Source organism: Eublepharis macularius, chromosome 11, assembly GCF_028583425.1.
Source record: "Eublepharis macularius isolate TG4126 chromosome 11, MPM_Emac_v1.0, whole genome shotgun sequence".
Classification (NCBI taxonomy): domain Eukaryota; kingdom Metazoa; phylum Chordata; class Lepidosauria; order Squamata; family Eublepharidae; genus Eublepharis; species Eublepharis macularius.
This window is the reverse complement of record NC_072800.1, coordinates 65054148-65073429: the sequence shown is the minus strand read 5'-3', so window position 1 is coordinate 65073429 and position 19282 is coordinate 65054148. Positions and strand designations below refer to the sequence as shown.

At 43.8% G+C, this 19282-nt stretch overlaps 1 protein-coding gene across 1 annotated transcript in view; it reads left to right on the top strand.

The window, feature by feature from the left end:
• The first annotated feature begins 1851 nt into the window (after nt 1–1851).
• Nucleotides 1852–19282, top strand: part of NMT2 (N-myristoyltransferase 2) — a 45113-nt gene continuing 27682 nt past the window's right edge. The window contains exons 1-2 of the mRNA XM_054991530.1: nt 1852–2053; nt 16673–16808. Coding sequence (XP_054847505.1) covers nt 1944–2053; nt 16673–16808 — 246 coding nt within the window. The 5' untranslated portion in view covers nt 1852–1943. The remainder of the gene's footprint in view (nt 2054–16672; nt 16809–19282) is intronic.

Here is a 19282-nt window from a genome sequence, read left to right as displayed (position 1 = left end):
GAAGAGGTTGGTCTGAACATTTTGGTGCTAAAGTCAGATGATCTAAATGACCCCTTTCTTCCTTCCAAAACTAACATGGGCCTCAATGCACTGATAAGTTCTCCTGAACTAAACGGGTCCAAACAGTACCTGAGCAAGAGTACCACCTTCATGGATCAAATCCATTGCCTCCCACTTTCAGCGCTGGTGCCAATAATCTGTGAGCAGAGGTAGCCGTGTCTTGCATCATGTTAGGGTAGCCTTGCTAGGATCCACACAGCATACCACTGCATCCTCAGCTAGCACCTAAGGTTTCCAGCAGAGACAACTAGTGTTATCCCACACCGTGTATTCTTAAGAGACACAAAACAATTTCACGAACCTTCCCCCAAAACAAAAAACTATGAAAACCATCAGTGGAAATGGAGACAAATTCCTACCTATCCCCCTTTAGAACAGACATGCTCCGCACACAAATATAGCTCTATCCAACTAAGTCTTGACGGCATTCCCCACCACCCTTCTGTGTTCTCTCTCCAGATTGCTTGAGGGTGTCTTGGAGATTATTTATCTATTTAAAACATATTAAAGCCATCTTTCCATCCAATTTATAGTCCCCCAAGGTAACAAACATGTTAAAAAATTGAAAGACTAAAAACACTTATAAAATATATAAACAATTTAAACAAAACAGATGAATGTGAGGAAGGGCCAGTGATAGAATTCCAGTCAAAAACGATAGAAGGGGACAGGCTAATCTCACTCTGGAGGGAATTCCATAATTTTGGTGCCACAACAGATAAGGCTCTTTCTCTCGTTGCCACCCATCTAGCCTCATGGTAGGGACAACTGAAGAAGGGCCTCCAAAGGGAGTAGGTGGTCTTTAGAATAATTACACATTACCTTAATTACATATATATGAAACTATAAGGCTCCCTGCCCATCGGTATTATTGTCCCAGAACTCCAAAGGTTCCATCAACATTCAATGCACCCATTCAATGCACCCAGCCATCCAAACTATCAGTCAGCTGTTTCTGACTGGCCAGAGAAAAGAACAGAATGAGATGCAGCAAATATGACCCGAGCTAATATGGTGTAGTAGTCTGTTGGTTTAAGGCTAGGGAGAACTGAGTTGAAATCCCAACCTTCCTCAAAGGGTTGTTGTGAGGATAAAACGGAAAAGAGTGTAGGTCACTCCCACCAACAGACGGACAGTATGCTGTAGGTAGGCTGAGGGCCAAATGCAAGAGACCAAATTTATCAGTCCCTTCATAATGGAAAAGCACTCCGAGTCTGAACATGATTCCTTCGTGTACCTCAAAAAACATTGAAGTTTATTGTGCATATTTGCACATACTCAGAGGCACACGACTCAAGTTTTTTTTTTTTAAGTCTCCGCCCTGAGGAAGACAGGGCCATCCTTAGCCACTGAAGTAAACTCCCAGAATCCAATTAAGGAATCCCACGAAAGGCGGGTTTTGGAGGTGGGGTCTCCCTAGAAACCTCCTGCCAGTCAGGACAGCTAACACTGCGTAACGGACGGTCGCAGCCGATATAAGGCGGCTTCACCCGTCCACATAAAACGTGGTAGTAATTCCGGCATAATTAACGCAGAGCCGACGAGGTGAATAATTATCCGCGCTCGACTGAGGGACAGGGTGGCGTTTTTTCTTGGGGAGGAAGCATGATTCGTGTTATTACTCCTATTAATAGGCACCAGAGCGGGCGGCTGCCGCCTCAGGAGGCAAAAAAGGCGTTCCTGAGGCGGGCGGGCGCCTCCTCCGAGAGGTGGGCGCCTGGCAGGGCCGCGCCTGGTCTCCAGCAAAAGGGAGGCCGGCAGCTAGAGGGAGCTCCTCCGGGCCGCCTCTGCCCGCGTGCCCCGGTTGGTTGCCTTTCATAGGCTTTTGCCCGGGAGTCCCTCCTTCTCTGCCCCCTCCCCCGGCCGGCCGCCTTCCCCCCGTGATGGCGGAGGACAGCGAGTCTGCAGCCAGCCAGCAAAGCCTCGAGCTGGACGACCAGGACACCTGCGGCATCGACGGCGACAATGAGGAGGAGACGGAGCACTCCAAGGGGTAGGGCCGGCCGCGGCGGCCAGAGCAGCCGGCCTTCCTGCCTGCGCTGGAGCTCGGGGTCGGCCCGGCCGGGGGAGAAGGAGCTGGTGGGCAGCCCGCGCCTCCCGCCCTGAGCCGGTCCCTGCGGCGTGGACGGGAACCAGGAGGCGGCAATGCGGGCGGTGGGCGGAGAGGCCGTGGCCGTGCAGGGAGGCTTTTGTGCTGGGCGGGAAGGGGGAAAAGAGGAGCCGCTCCCCTTGGCGCCGCCACCGCCTCCGTGCGTTTCCCTCCCTAGTCCCGGTCGGGAAGCTGCCTGCGCTGGTCGCCTGTCTCTGCTCGTAGGGGCTTGGAGGACACCTTCCGGCTTGCTTGCATCCCCCGAGCCAACACCTCTCGCCTGTCCTTTGAATGAGGGTTGCTGTAGCAGGCGAGCATGTGATTGTGTCTGTGGGAGGATCTCCTGCTCTCCCCCCTTCCTGGCTCTTCCACCCCCAAGGTTTCCTTTGTGGTCACCTACCATCTTCTTGCAGTTAGTTTCAGGTGGGTAAGCCGTGTTGGCCTACAGTAGAAGAGCAAAATTCGGGTCTAGTTGCACCTTAAAGACCAATTCGGTTTCTAGGGTATGAGCTTTGGAGAGTCAAAGATCTCCTTCTTCAGATACGGGGAGGAGTGGAGATTCCTGAGCCCTTCTATTCCTTATACACCCCTCGCTTCTTCTGACTGGATTATATAGGCTCAGGGATCTCCATTCCTACTTGTATCTAAAGAAAGGAGCTTTGACTCTGGAAAGCTCATATCTTGGAAACCTAGTAGGTCTTTAAGCTGGACCGGAATCTTGCTCTTGTATTTTTGTTACCTTTTCGCCATCTAGAAAGTGCCTGCTCAAAACCACTATGCAGATTGGAGCTGTCCCTTTAGCCTCTGGTCTGGAGTGGTGCTAAGTCTCCCCCCCCCCATTTTTCTAAAATGAGGGTGCAGAGGTGGGTTTGTACCATAATGGTGGGACCAGCTGTGGTAGCAATTTCAGGTGAATTAATGCAGGGGGTACAGGTGTGGGGTCTTCTGTGCAGTGTGTATTCCTATGCCCCCTGTCCTGCCTGGTGTTAAGTAAGCCAGAACCTTGTGGTACTTGATGCAGGTGAACTATCATATTGTTTGCCAGTGCTCCTCATATTCTCCAAAGGCTCTTGATTTACATAAGCTTCTATTTGGGAAGAGTGTTTAAAGGAGTTGCATGGGCCAAGAGTCAGACTCAAACTTTGAATTAATTTTAAATTCCAAGAGTCAGTTCTTGTGCAGGTAAAGTAAAAAAGGGAAGTGTGCACATAGTATATTAGATTAGAAGTCTTGTAGATCAGGCAGTAATCTTTAGGCAGTGTCAGTATCTTCCTTTTAAAAATAATAACCACCATGCAAGCATTTCAGTTCAGAGACTGGAGGATCCAGCAGGAAGGACTGTTAAAGGGAAAGGGGTTCCTTTTCCCTGTTGATAACTACTTAGAAAAAAAGGATATTGGGTAGGGTGCCAAGTAACATCTGAACGTGTGCAGATTTTGTTGAATCCACTAGGCTTGGATAATAAAGCTCTTTGTGGCATTGGGTTTTGTGCAACATGAAAGGCATGTAAGTGTGTAAGCTAGTTTTCGCTGTACTACTATTGTATAGTAATTGGATGGGAGATCTCCAGGGAAGACCAGGGTTGCTATGCAGAGGCAGGCAATGGAAAACCCCTTCCATTAAGTCTTTTGCCTTGAAAACCTCACCAGGGGGCACCATAAGTCAGCTATGACTTGACAGCACTTTCCAGCATCACCATTGTTGTATAGTTTGGAGAATGAAAATATTTCAGAGCAGAAGAAGGAAGTGTTCTTAAAAGTTACTCTATACTTTGAAGGATCAATTCTTTATGCTTTTTAAAAACATAATAAATATAACATCCAAGTTCCCTTTTCTTTGAAAACCCAACACCTTCTAAGGCGCAAATGAGACATATTTGGATTTGCCTGATTATATTTCTAAAATCAAGGGCACGTATATAAATATCTCAGAGAGAAGAAGTCATTGTTCTTTTGTTAAGCAGCAACAAAAAGTTTGTCAAGGAAATGTACTTTATTATCAAAACAAGAAGTTAAGCTGGGGATACACTGAGTCTATTAGAAGTGATTGTTAGACTTAATGGTAAATGCTTTCTGAGCCTTAAGTTAAAACTATTGCATATAATATGCGAGACAAACTGGATTTGCTGTGAAGTAAATGTTCAACATAGAACTGCAGCCAGTCCTGGCTCCTTGAGGTGTATACTTGCATGATATTCATCGTTGTTGTATTTATATGTAAAATATCTTAGGTGTGCACCTAGCAGTATAATTTTAAGCAAAGGTACACCCTTCTAAATTTATTGACTTGTGGGCATGGTAGAGTATAATTCATAGACTTGTACTGCAACTTCCTTAGATGCTTGGTTAAGGTGTCTTTAATCAGTGATGTTGCAGGAATGTAACTACTAGTCTTCACAAACATGGTATATATTAATAATCTTAAAGATTAATTTCAGCTCTGCATAGACTCCAGCTATATTTGTCAGTCTTCACTGCACTTGCTGAGATAACAGAACTAATTAGAGTGACACCAATTTGGATACTAAGGGGAGAAATTGTACCAAATTCAGCTGAATAAAAATGCCACCCTTTGAGAATATACTAGTAACCTTACAGCAATGATTCATTTGTGTTTCTGGTCTCTCTGTGACTCGCATGTCAGTCTGTGATTGTTCTGTGGACTTTCTAAGCCATCTAAGATAGGAAGCCATTTCACAGAATTCTAGTTATAATAGACCTGGAAGGCCATTGAAATTCCTGGGGATCAGGATAGTGCCAGATGCAAGCCATCTCAAATATGTGTACATGTGAAGGAAATTAATTTGTCCTGATTACATTCTTAACCACTTTCTAAATTTCCTTTTCTTCCTTTCTAAACTAGTTCCTGTCTAACTCTGGTTTTCGTTTTCCCTTTTCTTTCTGGTATCTTGTTAACTATTTGATTAACTATTTGAAAATTATCACATTCTTTTATGTTAAGTATCAGCCTTGCCTTCATATGTCACCTTTTCCTCACTTTCTTGCTTTCCAAATCCTACGTGCTTTGTAATGTTCTTGAAATGCCATCACCAAAACCGGATCTTGGTTGGCTAGGCTTCACTAAAGTTCACAGATGGTCTTTGTCATAAAGCCAGCGAAAGTTTTGCATTGGAAGTTAAGATTCCAATTTGGTGTTCCTGTTCCCCATTTCAAAATGGTCTCTCTGTGTGTTTTTGTGTGTATGTTTGTGTGTGTGTATAACACAGGTGCTTGCAGTATGAGGCTTTTTTGTGTGTGAAATTGCAAGCGAGACTGGGCAATCTACTCTTGGTTTTGTTTGTAAATAGTCACTAGCCTGGTTACCTGCCAAATTGCTCCTAGGGGAAAATATTATAAAATGAAAGAAAGGTGGACTTCTGTTTCTTCTAGGCCATTAATGTGTCCCATATGCATGAACAGGTTTATTTAAAAAAGGGAAGACTTATAGTAGTCTTTCGTAACATACTATATACAAAATGTGGGTTTAATGCTATTTGTTGGCTGCCTCTGTCTCTGTCTCTATGGGCCTACTGGAATACTGCACATGCAGCTCCAAAATAGGGCAAATAACTCCCACCCAAGCCATTATGGCTTGAAAATGGTGCTGGGAGAAGGCAGAAGCTCTTCAACCACCATCCCATGTCATGGTCCTGAACCAAACTGGGCCCCTGTGAGCCTTTAAAAAAACAGTTCCGTGTCACTGCTGTGTGGTTGTGAGGAAAGTGGGTTTGCTCTAGGAAAGCCAGACTCAACTTGTGAAAACATGATGTGTAATTTGACCCTTAGTCAAGCATTCATTTGGAGATAACTTATTGCTAGCAGTGACAAAGCCATCATTTCCTATTGGGATGCTTGCAGTAAGCAATGAGAATAGTTATAAAGCTTATAGTAACTTTTATCTGTAGCTGTCCTGATGAGATATAGAGCATCCTTTTCTAAGGCAGCCTTTTCTGTACGCCCTTACTCGATACAGGGGAATATGACATAAGCATAGCTTCCTTCTCAACATTGGGATAAAGCAAAGAGTAACAGAATTGAAGTGTGATGTCTTAACTATAACAGAAGTGAAGGAATTATTGTGGCAGTAGGTATGTGACTAGGCTAGCTGTCCTTGGAAAGGTAAACACACCTGGTGCAATCTTGGAGATACACTTTTCCTTTTTCTTAATTGATCTTCCTTTATTTTTGCATTTATATATCAGCAGATTATATGGGCCTCTCAGGCAGTTTCCCATTCAGGTGCCAATTAAGCTGAGAACTGCTTACCTTTAACCATATGACACCATTATATGTTCTTGAGCCAGTCTAGAAATGCTAAAACGTTTGGGGCTTTTTCATTAAGAATAAAGATGACCAGGGTTGGGGGGAGGGAGGAAGTTAACCTGATGATAAAGACTTACAAAAATATTCATGATGGTTGGAGAAAAATGAAAATGAGAATCTTTCTCTTCTTTTCGTGCTTAGGGTCACACAATGGAATTGGCTTAGGTTAGGTACCAGGCAAAGAAAATGGTATTTCTCAATGTGCTAACTATTTAGTGCAAGTTAATGGCTATTGACCTTGTGACCCTGTCATATTCAGAGCCACTGAACACTGGCTGCAGAGGGACATGTGTGCGGGATGGTTATTGGCCTCCTGGGAGCATCTGGGTGGCCCCTGTGGGATTTGGTGGCCTCTGGTCTGATCCAGCGGGACTGTGTACATGTAGGCCCAGGGAAGAAAGCTTTGCCAAGTAGTACATGGCATAGCTTGGATGTATCAAACAAGCACTATGGCTTTGACTGAAGGCCCTTAGGCTTCATCACAAAATGGATTTGGGAGCATCCTTAAATCTAGCTATGTGATATGAGGAATTGCTGTTCAATAAAGGGGAGTCTAAATCTCCTTGGCAGTATGGAGCCAATTATGGAATTCCTTGGGTCCTGAACCCAGTTCCTTGATTGCTTACATTTCTGCCAATGTACGCAGCAAGATGCCTTGTTCTGTTAATTACGTAGCATTACATGACCATGAATCATGCCATGTTCTTATTGAAATTTCTTGAACTTTATGATGCATCCTCTGGGAAAAAAGCGCTAATGGCAGAAATGAAACTAATGACAAATGGGACACTGTATTAAAAGCTGTGGTGAAACTGATCATCTGTCCCTCCCCAAAAGACTATTTGATGTAATTATACGTTGTATAAAGTCAAAAAGGAACGAAATTATGGTGCAACTGTTTCAAATGGCTGCTATTTTTGACATCTTGAGTCTTGAGAGTGGGTGGGAGGAAACCTTGGATTCCTAGGCACCAACATAAAACCTTTAGGTTCCCCCCAGACGGCTCGACCACTGATAGTTTTTTCAGTTCTGGCTAAATGATCAGATAAGGTTTATCGACCAAGACATAAGGTGTATTAATACTGTTGGTTTAAAATGGACTAATAGTCCTGTTTTCCAGAGATCTTCAGACACTGTAGAACTATTTATGAAGCCCAGGGAGAATTTTCGATCTTCACCAAACTATAATTCCTAGAATTCTTTAGAGAGAGACATGATGGATAAACTGGTATAAAACCAGTATCAGTTTGTGGTGTAAAAAAACCCCATGCCACAAGTAACTTGGTATTCCATTAAAAAGCTGAAAATGGGTAGCTTACAGGTATTTTAGTTTCAGGTGGGTAGAACAGCAAGATTTGAGTCCAGTAACACCTTAAAAACCAACAAGATTTTCAACATATAAGCTCTCAAGAGTCAAAGCTCCTTTTGTCAGATACTCTGAAAAACCTTGTTGATCCTTAAGGAGCTACTGGACTCAAATCTTGCTGTTTTATAGCTTTTATGCTTTTTAGTATTTGAAATTTTTGCTTTTTTTGCTTTTCAGTTTTCAGAGCATTTTCTCCCTCTGTGGTAAAGGGTGAACAAATTAACTGAAAACTGATCGTGTCAACTGTCTTGCTGTCTCCAGAGTTGCCTGATTAGGTGGTACTATACACAAAATCTTTTTAGATTTCAAGCTTTGCTTCTCATGCAGTGAAGGGTGTCTGTAATGCATCTTTTAGCCAACCGTATAAAGGAAGTTGTGCTCTTTGAGGCTGACATTTAACACTGGGTTATACACCATTGACCGCATATAGTCCTGTGATGTAGTGCTAATGTGTTAAAATAGTGCTTTGAGCGGCAGAATGCTGCATAAACTTACTGCAGAAAATACCTCCTGGGAGATGCAGAGATTCATATAGTCTTAACTGCTGGATTCTGGAACGCATATAAGGTGACTCCAATATGCTAGTCTGCGGTGTTTTCTAGACTTGACCCTTACCCTCTGTGGCAGTTATCATTGAGCCAGACTGGGTTGGTCAGATTTGTCCAGGAGGCTATAAATCCCTGTCTGTGGGATAGTGTCGTTGTAAATGGTTGGTGGCCATGCAACTTCAGGCGGATTATCTAGACTCATTTCGAACAGGATTCGGGCCTGGGTTTGGGACGAAAACATGAAACCATTAGGAGAGATCATGTGATTGGAGTGACATGCCACCAATATGCAGACAGCACCTGGCTCTACTTCTCCTTAAAAATGGAGCCTGGTGGGTTTGTTGAAGTCCTGAATTGGTGCCTGGAGATAGTAATAGGATTGATGAGGGCCAATAAACTGAAGCTCAATCCAGACAAGACTGATGTGCTGCTGGGCAATAGCAAAGCTGCTCGAGCACTGAGGAGTCTGCCTGACCTGGAAGGGGTTGCAAACCTGAGGAAACAGGTTTGTAGCTTGGAGGTACTGCTGGATCCTGGCCTATAGTTGTCAGCCCAGATCTTCTTTGTGGCACATAGTGCTTTTTATCAGCTTTAGCTGATAGCCCAGCTATAACAGACAAGGAGTTCTCCCTGCTATAATCAAAATATTTCAACCTCTACACAAAGTGATTATAAGCAATTTTTATGTATATAAAGTGCTAACAGTGAACGGTGCAAAGTGCTCCCAATAAATACATTCAATGTAATAAATACAACAATACAAACAGTCGATATATAAATCCTCCAGTCAATAAATAATCCAGTCAATAATTAACAACAAGATACCCGATGATTCTTTCATAAATAGCCCAAAAGTTCATCATTAGTCATGTCCATAACGTATTAAATCTCATACAGTACACAAGGCTGTCTTTTAAATATATGAAAATCAGTTCTCAATTTCCTATTGCGTCTCCAATGTTCACGGTAGACTCTCTGCTTCGATATCGGCTGACAAGCCCAAAAATTCAAAGATGTGGTCATACTTCCTCCATGCAGAGTTGCTTGCAGCTTGCCTGACAAATCACTAGCTATATTTGTTTCACATAGATAGCTTTTTCAGGGGCAACAATATCTAAATCAAATAGAAATGATTTTGTTGGAAGCAACTCTGTTAATAATTTCATAGAAAAGTATTAAACAAATATGCTATACTTGTAATCGGAGAGAGTCACTAACATATGAAGTATCTGGTCTGCATCCAGTACTTAATGTACATAAAAATTTGCTTATAATCGCTTTGTGTAGAGATTGAAATATTTTGATTATAGCAGGGAGAAGTCTGTTTCAAAGCTTGCTTCCTGCTGTTTGGTGATATCCCAGCAATGCCAGGTCCAAAGTGTGATCTGGCCACTGTGATCCATGCTGTGATTACATTCAGGTTAGATAACTGTAATGTGCTTTACATGGGGCTGCCTTTGGAAATGGTCTGGGAAATTTTGTTGGTCCAAAATGCAGCACCCAGGCTATTGTAAGGGACAGGATATAGGTATTGTACCACTCAGGTGCTGAAAGCTGTGCACTGACGGCCCATTTGTTTCTAGGCACAATTCAGAGGGGTGGTTCCTATCTTTAAAGCCCTAAATGGCCAGCCAGGATACTTGAAGGACCTTCTCCTCCCATAATGTCTAATCTGCCTGTTAAGGTCTGCCTTACAAGCCCTGCTCTCTGTGCCCGTCTTCAGGGATGAGGCAGGTGACAACCAGAGTGATACTTCGCTTGAGAGATGCCCTTCCCCTGGAGGCTTGCCTGGCACTTAGGTTGCTGTCTTTTACGCAGGCCAAAAAGTTTCTGATCACCCAGGCTTTTAATTGAGGGGTTTTTCATTATTTATTTATTTATTTATTTATTTTATCGCATTTCTAGACTGCCCTCCCCGTCAGACAGGCTCAGGGCGGTTTAACAACAGTTTAAAACAATAAAACATTAAAAACAATTAAAATTGGCAGGTATAAAATATTAAAATACAACATATTCCTGCATGGGTGGTGGAAGGTCTTCAGTGGTATGGCCGGCGAGAGGACAGCCTAGCCCCCACCAAATGCCTGGTGGAACATCTCCTTCTTGCAGGCCCAGTGGAAAGATAACAAATCCTGCCAGGCCCTAGTTTTATCAGACAGAGAGTTCCACCAGGTCGGAGCCAGGATCGAAAAGGCCCTGGCTCTGGGAGAGGCCAGGCAGACCTCCCTGGGGCCAGGGACCATCAACAAGTGCTTAGTGGCTGATCGAAGCGACCTCCGGGGAACATAAGGGGAGAGGCGGTCCCGAAGGTATGTTGAGCCCAGTCCACATAGGGCTTTATAGGTCAGCACCAAAACCTTGAACCGGACCCGGTACTCAACCGGTAACCAGTGCAGCTGACGGAGGATAGGTGTTATATGAGCCATGATTGGTGCTCTGGCAACCACCCGTGCAGCTGCATTCTGAACCAGCTGCAGTTTCCGGATCAAGCCCAAGGGAAGCCCTGCGTAGAGCGAGTATTTATCCTAGAAACTTTTAAGCTATATGTGGCCTGTTTTTATGATCTATGTTTTTATGCTTTTGCTTTTTATGCTTTTAAATATTGGATTCAATTAATATCCTCTAATGTTTTGTTTTTATTATTTTTATTTTGTAAGCCACCTCAGGCAAGTACCTGGAGAGGTGGCATAAAAATGATCAAAATAAATATTAGGGAACCAACTAAGTCCAGCTCCATTCACAGCTTTGCTTATTTCTAGACTGGCAAGGTGTCTACTCCAGCATATCTCTGGCAACCAGCCATGATGGATGGCTGCCAGTATGTCTCTGCTATGCTAGCATGACTCTGGGATATGCCAACATAATGCTTAGTCTGCTTCCTAAGCGCATTCAGCACAGGGCTCAGGATTATGTTCTGTGTCTATGTGTGTATATATAATATCTACTTTAACATCTGATTTTGTAGATTTATAGTTGTGACCAGTCATGTCGTTTTATATTGATAACACATAGGGCAACATTACATGGAATCCAGGAAGCAGGTCTCTCTTGTCGCTTGATAGTTTTGTGATAGCTTGTATCTTTTCTTAGATACACCTTAAGGACTACCATTTGCGTAACTGGTTCTGCTTTATCACATGGGGAATCTTCATACCATCTCTACAGGTTTTTGGCCTTTTGTTAGTTTTGCTAGTTGGAAGTTATAAGTGAAGTGAGTAGTTATTTCTGAGCCCTGTGAGTGCAGCCTTTGACCTTTGAATGAGCCCACTGAAGAGAAGAGGGACTGACTTGAGGAAAGTTAAGATCTAAGATATTTATTATTTATTTATTTATTTATTTATAGTCCGCCTTTCTCACTGAGGCTCCAGGCGGATTGCACAATGTGAGATTAGTATAGTCAGTATCAAGGACATTTCTATAAACAATGCCATAGGGGAAATGAACTCAAGTTTACAAAGACATAATGTTAGCAAGAATCCAATACAGCGTTGAAGAAATGCTGAAACAGAACATGAGCAATTCTAGGGCTGATATTAGACAACATGAAGCACAGATAGCTCCTAGGAGCACATATTTAAAGCAACCGATAGTACATAAGGCAACATAGAGGTGAAATCTATTGTCCCAAATTCATTAACGAAGCATCTGAGACCCCCTCCCTACAATACAAAAGCCTTTTTGAATAATTTGGTTTTGCATTGTTTGCAGAAAGCTAAGAGAATGGGGGCTTTCCTGACTTCCTCGAACAGACGGTTCCACAGGGTAGGGGCCACGACAGAGATATGTATGCAACTTGAAAATACTTAGGTGAATGGTTATGGAGATAATACAGGGGCTTTAAGTTCTCTTACCAATTCTACTGCCATGTAAGGGAGTGGGGTTTCCTTTGGTTTGCCAAACTAAAATGAATGACAATTTTGTACTGAACAAATTAAAGGCAGAATAGTTTACCACAACTTCTTCCAAAACTTATCCAACTACTATTAACTTGTTCCTCCTTCCTTCAACGAGCTCAGGGAGGCTGGGATCCCCCCTCGTCCATTTTTATCTTTATAACCCTAACCCTAACCCTGCACCGAGAGTGATTGGCTCAAAGTCACCTGGTGAGCTTCACAGCCCAAGCTGGGATTCAGTCCAGGCCTCCTTGATCCTAGACGGTCTCTCATAGTGCTTTGGGCCAATTCTTGTCTGAATTTACTTAATATGGGGGACAGTCTGATAACCAGTGGAGTTTGGCTTTTATCAGTATTATAGGATGCAGTAAAATACTAAAAGCTTTCTCCTCTGTACTTTTATCGGAAGGTTGCCATAAAACCTGTTAACTTTATAGTGACCTGCATCTCGTCTTTATGTACTGCTGTCTCCCCCAGCATTACTGATGTATTTTTATACAGCATCTAATAGTGTTTACCCAGTTCTTCCCGTAGCTTGACATTGGCAAAAGAGCCAGTATTTCACACAACCATGGCTGTTTCTCAGGGAGGCTTGAGATAAACAAACTCTTGCTTCTGCCTAGTTCACAAGTCCACTGAGCATCTGTTGTGAGAGACACGGACTATACCTGTATTTGTTTCTGTTTGTCTCTTAGGGCCAAACTAGACATGCTTTTTTCTAAAGAGTTGGTTACAGGTTCCCCACAGTCACGCAGTACCAGCAGGGAATGGCTTTTAAAAAATAAAGGAGAGCTGTTTGGGCTTGGAATGCCACCAGGGGGAGGAAGGTCCCCCCCATGGCAAAACATCACTGGGAGGGGAGTTACTTCCCCATTTTTGCTGCTTCATGTTGAGGATTCTGGGCACACGGAGCAGCATAAGTAGGTAAATACCATCCCAGTGCTGTTTTGGCATGGGAAAATGGCTTGGGGGGGAAGGCAGGAGCCTGCCCTCTCCCCTGTGGTGGTGTTCCTAGACCATATGGGCTCTTTTATTTTTTAGAAGCCATTCTCTGCAGCTGCTTTGTGGCTGCAGGAAACTTGAGTTCGGATTCCCCAGACTCAGCTCTTCAAAAATAAGCACGTCTAGTTTGGCCCTTAGGTCCAGTATATTTCTTGACTTGTACTTTAATGTTTGCAGATCAATTAATTCTGTAATTGATTCTGATTTTGTTTTTCTGCTATGGACTCTTTTTCTCATGATCAGTTGAAATGATAATGTAATGACTTGGCTCACCCTGTTTTATAAGGTACTTTATTGCCAGCGATGCTTTATTCCTGGTGGCTGGGTGAACTCCGACAATCAGTTGAAGTGTCATGAACTTGACCATGGATCTTTTCTCTATCCCTTAAGTAACATCTTTTTCATGACTCTCTCATCCCGCACAAAATAGTCCCATGAGTTACAAAAGAAATATTTCATTTTCATTTAGGAAATGGTTATAAATAGACTATATTATGATGATGAGCTTGCAGGAAAGCACAGTCCTCACTCTTCGGCCTTACATATTTTTCAAACCAAAACATTGTTTTGTTCACCAACTGCAGTTTTGTATTTTTTTAAAAAGTTTATTTTATCTCATTCAAAACAGCTCCAGATTTTGGAAAAAAAATTTAAAGATTGAAAATATTTAAAAAAAAAGGTTTTTAAAAAAATCTTTTATATCTTTTCGGGATGTGTCTTTGTGCCTCCCTCGTGCCTTTTGAAAACTACAATCTGTGACTCAAGTATAATGGGAGCTCATACTGATTTTAAAGGATATACTGTTTCTAATCTGTTTCACCCTGTGTTGTAAATGTTAAATAGTTAAAAGCATACAGCACAACCCATTAGGAAATGGGTTGAGTGCTATTCTGTAGGTTTGATGTACCCTGTGATCTAATTCTAAGAGAATGGAGTTTAAATAATGTCTAGTTTAAATAAATGTCTAGTTTAATATATGCTTATTTAGAAAATTAAAATCTTACCTTTCTATTACTGGTGTGTGGTATCCCTCAAGGGGCAATACTCTCCCCCGTGCTATTTAACGTATATATGCGCCCCCTCACCCAGCTGGTACGAAGTTTCGGACTTGGGTGCCATCATTACGCAGATGACACCCAACTGTATCTGATGATGGACAGCCGGCCTGGCTCTGCCCCAGATGTTCTGGAACGTGCCTTCGGAGCTGTGACTGGATGGTTGAAGCAGAGTCGGCTGAGATTGAATCCCTTGAAGACGGAGGTCCTGCATGTGGGTCTAGGGTACATGGGTGCGGGACTCCGGCTCCCTGCTCTCGACGGAGCACCACTTACGCCGGTGTCGAGAGTGAGGAGCCTGGGAGTGGTCCTGGATGCTTCCTTGTCTATGGAGGCACAGGTCGCAGTGGTTGTTAGATCCTCTTTCTTCTATCTAAGACAGGCTCGACAACTTGTCCCCTACCTATCGACCCATGACCTTACAACAGTGATCCAGGCAACGGTCACCTCCAGATTAGACTACTGCAACTCACTCTACACAGGGCTTCCCTTGGGCTTGATCCGGAAATGGCAGCTGGTTCAGAATGCAGCTGCATGGGTGGTTGCCAGAGCACCAATCATGGCTCATATAAACACCTATCCTCCGTCAGCTGCACTGGTTACCGGTTGAGTACCGGGTCCGGTTCAAGGTTTTGGTGCTGGTTCAAGGGTTCAAGGGTCCGGTTCAAGGTTTTGGTGCAACATAAGCCCTATGTTGACCGCCTCTCCCCTTATGTTCCCCGGAGGTCACTTTGATCAGCCACTAAGCACTTGCTGATGGTCCCTGGCCCCAGGGAGGTCCGCCTGGCCTCTCCCAGAGCCAGGGCCTTTTCGATCCTGGCTCCGACCTGGTGGAACTCTGTCTGATAAAACTAGGGCCCAGCAGGATTTGTTATCTTTCCACCGGGCCTGCAAGAAGATGTTCCACCCGTCATTTGGTGGGGGCTAGGCTGTCCTCTCGCCAGCCATACCACTGAAGACCTTCAGTGGTACCCATGCAGTGGGTACCCATGCAGGACAATACTGTATTTTAATATTTTATACCCGCCAATTTTATTTGTTTGATATGATGTTTTAATGTTTTTATAATATTTTTATTGTTTTAAGCTGTTGTTAAACCGCCCTGAGCCCGTCTGACGGGGAGGGCGGTCTAGAAATGTGATTAAATAAATAAATAAATAAATAAATAATATTCGAAAAGTCACTAACGAAAGCTCATACCTTACCACAAATTTTGTTAGTCTTCTGGATACTTGCTCTTTTCTACTGCTACAGACAAACATGACTATCCATCTTGAAATAATATTCGAGGTAGCTTACATCAATTAACAAATAGTAAAGACTTCAACAACAAGCCTTAAGGCACCAAAAAACAAGAGTCTGGCAGCAACTTGAGACACTGTTTTTACAAAGTCAGTAACTAGCAGTTAACTATGTAAAACTGTGATAGAAAACACAGAGCCAATAAAAGCTGTCCATAAAATATACAGTGATACAATCAGCCATCAACAGTAAGATGAAACCAGAAGGACAATTTAAAACAACATCATGTCAGAAAAAAGAAATACTAAAAGCCTTGACAAATCTAAGTCAAGAGAAGGGGCCTGAGATGCCTCATGGGTCAGTGGCTTCCACTGAAAAAGCCCCTGTCATCCGTTACTGCCAACCACATTTCAGGTAATGCAGGCATGTGAAGAAAGGTCCGTATAGAAGGACCATCCCACACATAACACAGCTCCCGTGTCTGACAACAGCCATTCTAAGTAGTGTTTCCTTCTTTTTCCTTCTCATAGTTTTTGATCCATTATCCTGCCAGTGGCCAGCTTGCATTAGAACAATACCAAGACGAGTAAGTTGAACAAGCTGATAGAGAAGGGAGGGGCTCCGCACAGGGCTGCTGTTTTCTCCAGCAGCCTCACATACTTTGTATTGTGTACTTGTGGCCTTGAATTTACAGTGGAGCTACAGATTATGAGAGAAGCATGGAGTTACAATTCCCGGGTTTCCCTCATCATATTCATGCGAGGGATTTCTTGTCTCCTCTGTCCTCCTGCACCCCATGCCCAAAAATGCTGCTTTGGGTGTAGGGCCCCCCCCCCAAGAACAGCATGAGGAGCCGAGTCAGAGATCTGCAGTGGAAGCAGGGAACCAGCTGAAATCTCGCCCCTCCCCTTTCCTGCTGGATCCAACTCAGCATGCGGTGGTGCTCTTGACAGTGAAATCCTATGCAGAGTTACTCCAGTCTAAGCCCATTGGAGTAACCCTGCTTAGAATTTCACTGATAGTGACTTGTATCTTCCAATTTCATAATTTTTTTTTAATGTAATGGTTACTTTTAATCATTCCTCTTCTTTACAGAAGTCCAGGAGGAGACTTGGGAGCTAAGAAGAAGAAAAAGAAACAGAAACGAAAAAAGGAAAAGCCAAACTCTGGAGGTACCAAATCAGACTCTGCATCTGACTCCCAGGAGATTAAAATTCAGCAACCGTCGAAAGTGAGAGCCTGCCTTTCTTTTAATCGTGGTCGCTTAGTGCTGTATTTGTAGATGGTGCTAGGTTAAGTGTGTTGTGCTTGCTATCACAATTGCAGACAGGAAAAAGAAGCTGGCTTCACAGACTGTTCAAGGTAGAAAAGCCAAACTGTACTATCTTGGTAGATAAAATGAAGCATAAGCGTTTGACAAGACATGTGGTCTAAAATGCCTCATGTTTCGGTGGGTAGTGCCTGCTTTGCTATACTCTCTCACTAGAGAATTTCTCTTTCCCAGTTGTGTCACCAAAGTATTAACTGGAGGGGAGTCAGTTTAGGGAACTGCTCAATAGCAGCGCCTTAAATGTTCTAATGGTGCATTTGAGGATGGTTTTAAAATGTTTTTAATACTCTTGCTATTGTTCTGTGAGCTGTTTAATAATAATTAATATATACGTTGTCTCATTTTGTTCAGAATTATTATATCTTTCTAGATGTGATTTTTATTGTCGTTTTGTAATAAGCCTTATATATTTCCTTTGTGGGAAAAATAAACTAGTATGTTTATAGCTGAATGATAAAATTTGCATTTCAAGGCCTTAAAACAGATCTGCGTTTTATAATCGGTTTGTAGTTTGTGTGGGTAGCTGCATTTGGAGGGAGGGAGGAGGGCGGACTGTCCATTGAGTGTGACAAGCCTGTGTGGGCTGTTGATGATTTGCGTTCCATTTATTTGCCAACATTAGATCTTTAGGTTAGATCCCCCAATCTGTCAGCAGACAGCACCGACAAGCGCTGCCCCCGCTGTCCCTTCCAGCTTAAGGAAGACTTCTTCTCAGGGTTGTGGGACCTACATGATCTAATAGTCATGTGAGTTGGAAGGCTGAAGTGGGACAAGGGGGGAGGGATGGACGAAGTTGCCTATTCTGGGTCTTCTGTCAACGCTGGGCTGCCAAGGGAAGAGATTTTGCCCCCTTTACCCTGTATTTTTCTGACTTACATGGCTATTACACAACATAGGTCCCTTAACACTGGGAATAAACTATTCCAGGATTGGAAAGGATTGCTGCAGGAGCGGAATACAAGAAATAACCATAATTGTTGCTTCTGTAGATTGTGGGATCCAGCTCTCCATAGTGAGTTGGATTAGTTACTTGGCGACAGCTTATGACTATGTGGCTATGGGTTGTATTTTTCTAGTCACAAATTCTAACCCAGTTGATACAAGCTTGCTCATTTAATGGGCTAAATGAAGTCTCCAGTCTGTTACTGAAAGTGTCATAAATTGCTGGTAAATTAAGGTTGTATAGCTGTGATGGTGGTGCAAAGTGCCACCATGTCATAGGTGACTTATGGTGACTTCTGGGGTTTTCAAGGCAGGAGACTAGCAGAGGTTTGCCATTGCCTGCCTCAGCATAGCAACCCTGGTCTTCCTTGGAGGTCCCCCATCCAGTTGCCATCCTGCTTAGCTTTCAAGATCTAAAAACTTAGGAATGTCCAAGACCATTTCTGCACATTGATTTTCACAATTAATGCTGCAAGGTAAACATCACCAGCATTTTATTGCCCTATAAGCCCTAGAAATAAAACTAGTCTTACGGTAATGCTGCTGTAACAGAAATATTTACATTTTGGTGATGAACACTTCCTGGTTAATGCCTTGGTAAGTGAAATTAGGAATTATGAAAAGAGTAAATAGCCCTTTCTTCCTGCAGCCGGGTCTCTCCCAGATCGTCGTCGTCCTTCTGTGCAGCCCCACATTGGGACTGCGCAGGCGCAGGCCAGCCGCGGAGAAGATTCTTTTAGCTTCTAGAAATGTGACGGGGACGTTCGGGCCCACCGCGCATGCGCGCCGGTGTTCCCGCCAATTTTGAAGTACAAGTACCCGAACGTCCCCGGCATTCCCTCAGTTCCTTTTTCACCGCCGTTCGAAAAGGTTCTTTAGCTGTCGCTCGTGTCTTCGGACTGTTCGTCGCTTGTGAGTTATCGCTTCATTTTCTGGGACACGCCTCCACCATGTCCCATTCCTCTCTATTTAAAAAATGCCAGCAATGTGGCACTAAAATGACCCACTCAGACGGTCATGACCTGTGCCTTATCTGTTTGGGTGAGGGGCACGTCGTGGAGCGTTGTAAGTTCTGCATGGCCTTCACCCCGAAGGCGCGGAACGACCGCAAGGCCAGGCTCCGAGCCTTCCTTTGGGACGCCAACCTTCTGCTGCCCAAACCTTCTGGATCGTCCGGGAGCAGGCCCAGCTCTGTCGCTCCCTCGCCGGCTCCGCGTAAGTCGCCGGAACCGCTCCCCTCGGATCCGACGGGGCCGCCCGTTCCGGAGGGCTCGACTGCCTCCGGTTCCGTGAGTGTTCCGTCCAGTCGGAAGGCGAAGAAACGCGCTTCGTCGAAGCCTTCTTCGAAGCCCTTGGCCACTGCGGCTTCTTCGGAGCCCCCGCCAAAAAAGGCAAAGGCCAAGTCGAAAGCCAAGAGCCGTGCTTTATCGCCG